Source organism: Hyperolius riggenbachi, chromosome 3 (assembly GCF_040937935.1).
Source record: "Hyperolius riggenbachi isolate aHypRig1 chromosome 3, aHypRig1.pri, whole genome shotgun sequence".
Classification (NCBI taxonomy): domain Eukaryota; kingdom Metazoa; phylum Chordata; class Amphibia; order Anura; family Hyperoliidae; genus Hyperolius; species Hyperolius riggenbachi.
In genome coordinates this window covers 407,871,509-407,877,638 of record NC_090648.1, presented here as the reverse complement: position 1 = coordinate 407,877,638, position 6,130 = coordinate 407,871,509, and the positions used below count along the sequence as shown (strand labels likewise).

Sequence of the window (6,130 nt, the reverse complement as noted above, 5' to 3'; positions counted from 1 at the left end):
GAGAGCCGGGGTGTGAGGGGGGGGGGGGGGGGGGGGCGCAGCAGCGGGGATTATACAAGTGTTCACAGGTCCAATAGAGGTCAAATTTTAGTAATACTTTCTCATCATGTTGGGGGACACATATGTACACTCTAGATGTCTGGATGAGATTATCACACATTATCAATTAAGCAGAGACAAATTTAAAGTGAGTTCATAGCTTAGAAAAATGTCTGAATGACATTTTTTAGCAAACCTGAGTTGATTCTTTACAGAGACCACTTAACTGTAACCCCTGTCCTTGTAGCTCCATCTCATATAGAATCAGAAAGAGAAAATGTCCATACACACTTGCAATAATGTTGTGCTATATGGAGAGAGAAGGGAAGTCAATGAGCAGGTGTGAGCCGTGGCACTTGTGACAGTATATAGCAATAGTGATTTGGCACTGTTTTCCAGATTTCCTGGTCAGCAGATGTTAAGAGTCACCTGGAAACACTTGAAAAGGGTGCTTAAATGGATCTTGAATTACTGTTTTGGTTTACATTAATTGCAAGTGGGTACACGCTTTTAAGTTGCTGTAATTTTAAAAGAGATGTTTTTTCCTCCATAGAAGACAAAGTTCATTTTAATAGCTATCCAGATGTAATCCATGAAGAGAAAAAAAAAATATGTTTAAATGTGTTTATTTTTTTGTATTTTGTGAACAATGGATGACTGGGATTGATACTTTGTCATGTCAATAGTTATCACAATAATTTCAACACAACTGGTTGAAAGTCAAGGATAAAGTACATTCATATTAACTATCAAGAAAAATTTCCACTACACAAATAGGTATCCTGATTCTCCTTACGCTAAAAATGCATTAAATGACATAGGGTAGAGCACATATACAGTATAAAATATACAGAAAGAACAAAAAAAACAAAAAAAACTGTTTGTATTCCCGCTATCACAGTAATACAGCAAATAGAATTCAAAAATGAATGTTTAACTTTTTAGCCAGAACCAAAAAAAAATTTTTTTTTGTACAGTAAAAGCGAAAGTTTTCTAATTATCATCATGTTCATCCACTGTAATATTCATACTCCTGATTACTCTTCCTATCCTCAAAGTTTGTATTATTGCTTAAAATTAAATATAAACATGAGTTTGGCCTGCTTTAATATTTTCAATTAAAAGATACAATTTTTTTACTTGTTTATGTCATGTTGCATTTTTTTACAATTATATAACCTAATTTATTTTTCAGATATGAGAAAAACAGAAGCTAAGGCACTAAAGAACTTAAATGAATCACTGCAACCACCCACCTTTGATGTCAGCACTGTCTATACTGTATCTCATGAAATGTACTGCATATATGGTATAGTACATGTGCTTCTTACCCTTTTAACCTCACATCAAGTGATCATTTAAAGCAAAACTTAAAGAGAACCCGAGGTGTGTTTAAAGAATATTATCTGCATACAGAGGCTGGATCTGCCTATACAGCCCAGCCTCTGTTGCTATCCCAAACCCCCGTAAGGTCCCCCTGCACTCTGCAATCCCTCATAAATCACAGCCACGCTGCTGACAAACAGCTTGTCAGAGCTGGCTGTGTTTATCTCTATAATGTCAGTCTGCTGCTCTCCCCTCCTCTTGCAGAACTCCAGTCACCGCCTGCATCCCTTCCCTCCCTGCTGATTGGAGGGAAGGGATGGGGGCAGGGACCGGAGCTATGCAGGAGGCGGGGGAGCAGCTGAGACTGACACTACAGATGTAAACACAGCCTCACAGCACGGCTGTGATTTATGAGGGATTGCAGAGTGCAGGGGGACCTTAGTGGGGTTTGGGATAGCAACAGAGGCTGGGCTGGATAGGCAGATCCAGCCTCTGTATGCAGATAATATTCTTCAAACCCACCTCGGGTTCTCTTTAAGGCAAACTGTAAATTCAGAAAAAAAATAGGTTACCTGATTGGAATCAGCACAAAATGTGGCTTGGCTGTAGTCAGTATACAGCATTTAGTACCAGAACTGTCATCGAAATGATCACCAAAATGATTCGTAATGGAGACAGTAATTGAATGTGCATACATGACTATACTGACAAATCAACCCATATCAATGCAACTGCAATGATTTATGTGTGGCAGTGCCATAAACATCTGGTAGAAACTGATCTAAAGTGACATTATTTTATTTCTTAACAAATTAAAACCTTAACTCCTACTACATACATGCATACACACTATTACAGTCACCGTGTTACCTTAATATACGGTTTAAAAAACTAATGGAGTTTTCATGGAAATTAAACAGTATCCTAGTGTGTACACATTGATGGTCAGATTACAGAATGCAGCATTTTCACTTAAATGCTCTAATGTTTATTTGTTTGTATAATCTTACTTTACTTATGAATTTTTGCAGGGCTGATCTTAATCTACTCTACTAGCTGCCAGTAAGTTTATTGACAAGCAGCAACTATATTAAGCTGCTCAGAACAGCATGGAGGACTCGGAGGAGGCAGTCACAGTTTAGAATCAAGGCCAGTATTTATACATACAGTATATACATGAAAGCCTTTCTGATAGGTAAAAAGAACATTTAGATCCCAAGCACTAATATGCGGTTTCACATATCTTCAGGCTATTAAAATAAAAATAATGATTGTACAGAAAATATCTTTCGCAATAGGTGGTACTTGTTCACTTAAGATATCTTGGCTGCAGTACAGGAAGTGAATGTCATCCCAGGAAAAAAAAACATTTTGTTTAACAAAGCTTTTTTCTTAGATCATGTGTTTCTGGAACACAAGCCACAAACAAGGATAACTGTTACAACACATGAAATCATTTTATAATGTCACAAAATGTGATCTGTCTTATTAAAAACAAGGAGGCACAAGAAGGCACGAATGGCAAAAACTGCATCTTGGTTGTCACCTCAACACATTTATTTCTATTGTTTCATTCTTGACACTATTCGGGAATATGCAGGTGCTGAAAGAGAGAAGGAAATGGCCTTAGTAATCACATATGTTTAAAAGACATAACAGCAGTATGTCATATAAACTGCAACCCCTAAACAGAGACTCATGGGCTGCCTGAGCCTCTTAAACTAAATAACCCAGATAAAAAATGTAATTGAAAAATACAAAAATGATAGCTAATTGAGAGCCCTTGATAGTGTAATAAGTTAGTATCAGATGGTGTATTTTGTAAATAATGAAAGATAGGTACTCACAAAGGTGGGTTACCACTAAGGCAATCCTTGTAATGGCAGGTAGTGACATTGTACCTGACCCCACTCGGGTTAAAAAGTCGCTCTTTGTAGGCAGGAGACGGATAGCGGGGTAACACCCCGCCACCAAGGGTGGACTTGAATTTGTATAATAAGTAGTTGAACAGAGTGCTAGAATACAGTCAAATATTTAAAACAGTTTTAGAAGGGAGATAGTGTGGACTTAACTCCCCAAGCAGTCAATTATCAGCAGAAAAATTCTCTTTATCCGTAACTCCAAAATTAGCAATGCGTTTCATGGGTCCATACCTGCTTCATCAGGTTACAATAGAAGCACTGTTTTTGGAGTCTCAGCAAGCAAAAGCACCTCCGTTGGAAAAATATTTTACTCTACCCTGGTGCCTCTTCAAATACTACTTCTACTTTTAATTCTAAAAAAAAATAAGGGTAGCCACTAGAGATGGGACGACGAATCCGGCGAATCCACGAATCCCTCGAATATTGGGAAATATTCGAGATTCGTGAATTCGAATCCCGACGCCATTTTCCACTTTACGAATCCGCCGAATCCCGACGCTGCATCGCCGCGCATCCGCCGCTCGCACTCGTCCTCCTCCGACCCGCGCCTCTTCCGACCGCCCCGCGCCTCCTCCGCCCGGCCGCCCGCATACTTTGTATCAACTCACCCGTCCAGTGGAGCGCAGACAGAGCGGCAGACCTCTCGCTGACTTCCTGGTTCCCTCTAGTGACGGCTTTTACAATGACGTCATCAGTAAAAGCCGGTCCGGCCACTAGAGGGAACCGAGAAGTAAGGACGAGGTCTGCCGCTCTGTCTGCGCTCCACTGGACATGTGAGTTGATACTTATGCAGGGGTGAGCGAGGAGGCACGGGGGACGGAGGAGGCCATGGGGGTGAGCGGAGGAGGCACGGGGGGGAGCGACACCTACCTACCTACCACTTTACCTACCTACCTGCCACTATACCTACCTAAAGGCCCCCTATACGTACCTACCTACCTACCGGGCACTATACCTACCTACCTACAGGCCCCTATACCTACCTAAAGGCCCCCTATACTACCTACCTACCACTATACCTACCTACCTACAGGCCCCTATACCTACCTAAAGGCCCCCTATATGTACCTACCTACCTAAAGGCCCCTATACCTACCTAAAGGCCTCTATACCTACCTACCTAAAGGCCCCCTATACGTGCCTACCTACCTAAAGGCCCCTATACCTACCTACCTAAAGTCCCCTATACCTACCTACCTACATACCTACCTATACTTAAGGCCTTATACCCTGCTACCTATACTGAAGGTCCCTTTAACTACCTACCTACCTACAGGACACTATACCTACCTACCTACCGGCCACTATACCTACCTACCTACCTACAGGCCACTATACCTACCTAAAGGCCCCCTATACGTACCTACCTACCTACCTACCTAAAGGCCCCTATACCTACCTACCTACCTAAAGGACCCTATACTTACCTACCTACCTACCTAAAGGCCCCTATACCTACCTACAGGCCTCTATACCTACCTACCTACTTAAAGGCCCCCTATACGTGCCTACCTACCTAAAGGCCCCTATACCTACCTACCTAAAGGCCCCTATACCTACCTACCTACATATACTTAAGGCCCTATACCCTGCTACATATACTGAAGGTCCCTTTAACTACCTACCTACCTACAGGACACTATACCTACCTACCTACCGGCCACTATACTTACCTACCTACCTACAGGCCACTATACCTACCTAAAGGCCCCCTATACGTACCTACCTACCTACCTAAAGGCCCCTATACCTACCTACCTAAAGGCCCCTATACCTACCTACCTACATACCTACCTATACTTAAGGCCCTATACCCTGCTACCTATACTGAAGGTCCCTTTACCTACCTAAAGGCCCCTATACCTACCTACATACCTACCTATACTTAAGGCCTCTATATACCCTGTTACCTATACTGAAGGCCCTATACCCTGCTACCTATACTGAAGGTCCCTTTACCTACCTAAAGGCCCCTATACCTACCTACATACCTACCTATACTTAAGGCCTCTATATACCCTGCTACCTATACTGAAGGCCCATATACCCTGCTACCTATACTGAAGGCCCCTATACCCTGCTACCTATACTGAAGGCCTATATACCCTGCTACCTATACTGAAGGCCCATATACTCTGCTACCTATACTGAAGGCCCATATACCCTGCTACCTATACTGAAGGCCCATATACCCTGCTACCTATACTGAAGGCACATATACCTTGCTACCTATACTGAAGGCCTATATACCCTGCTACCTATACTGAAGGCACATATACCCTGCTATCTATACTGAAGGCCCTTATACCCTGCTACCTATACTGAAGGCCCATATACCCTGCTACCTATACTGAAGGCCCATATACCCTGCTACCTATACTGAAGGCACATATACCCTGCTACCTATACTGAAGGCACATATACCCTGCTACCTATACTGAAGGCCTATATACCCTGCTACCTATACTGAAGGCCCATATACCTTTCTACCTATACTGAAGGCCCATATACCTTGCTACCTATACTGAAAGCTACCAATATTGAAGGCACCCATACCTAGCTAGCTATACTGAAGGCACCTTTACCTCGCTACCTATACTGCGGGCAACTATACCACGGATCGCACAATTCGTATGTGCAGGATTCGTTAGATTCGGGATTCGATATTCGAGAACCTTTTTAGATTCGGATCCGGATTCGGATTCGAAGAAATTGTGGATTCGTCCCATCCCTAGTAGCCACCATTGTTTGATTGCAACACTTTATCCCCAACTAACAAAAAAGTAAACACCTTTTCTGACCAAAACTGGCAGGTCACATGACTGGGGCTGCTTCTTCCTTCT

At 42.4% G+C, this 6,130-nt stretch overlaps 1 protein-coding gene across 1 annotated transcript in view; it reads right to left on the bottom strand.

Moving 5' to 3' along the window:
- Positions 1–1,858: 1,858 nt before the first annotated feature.
- The window catches only part of TGFBI (transforming growth factor beta induced), a 198,124-nt gene continuing 193,852 nt past the window's right edge, over positions 1,859–6,130 (bottom strand). The window contains exon 17 of the mRNA XM_068277429.1: positions 1,859–2,968. Within this exon, the coding sequence (XP_068133530.1) occupies positions 2,928–2,968 (41 nt within the window). The 3' untranslated portion in view covers positions 1,859–2,927. The remainder of the gene's footprint in view (positions 2,969–6,130) is intronic.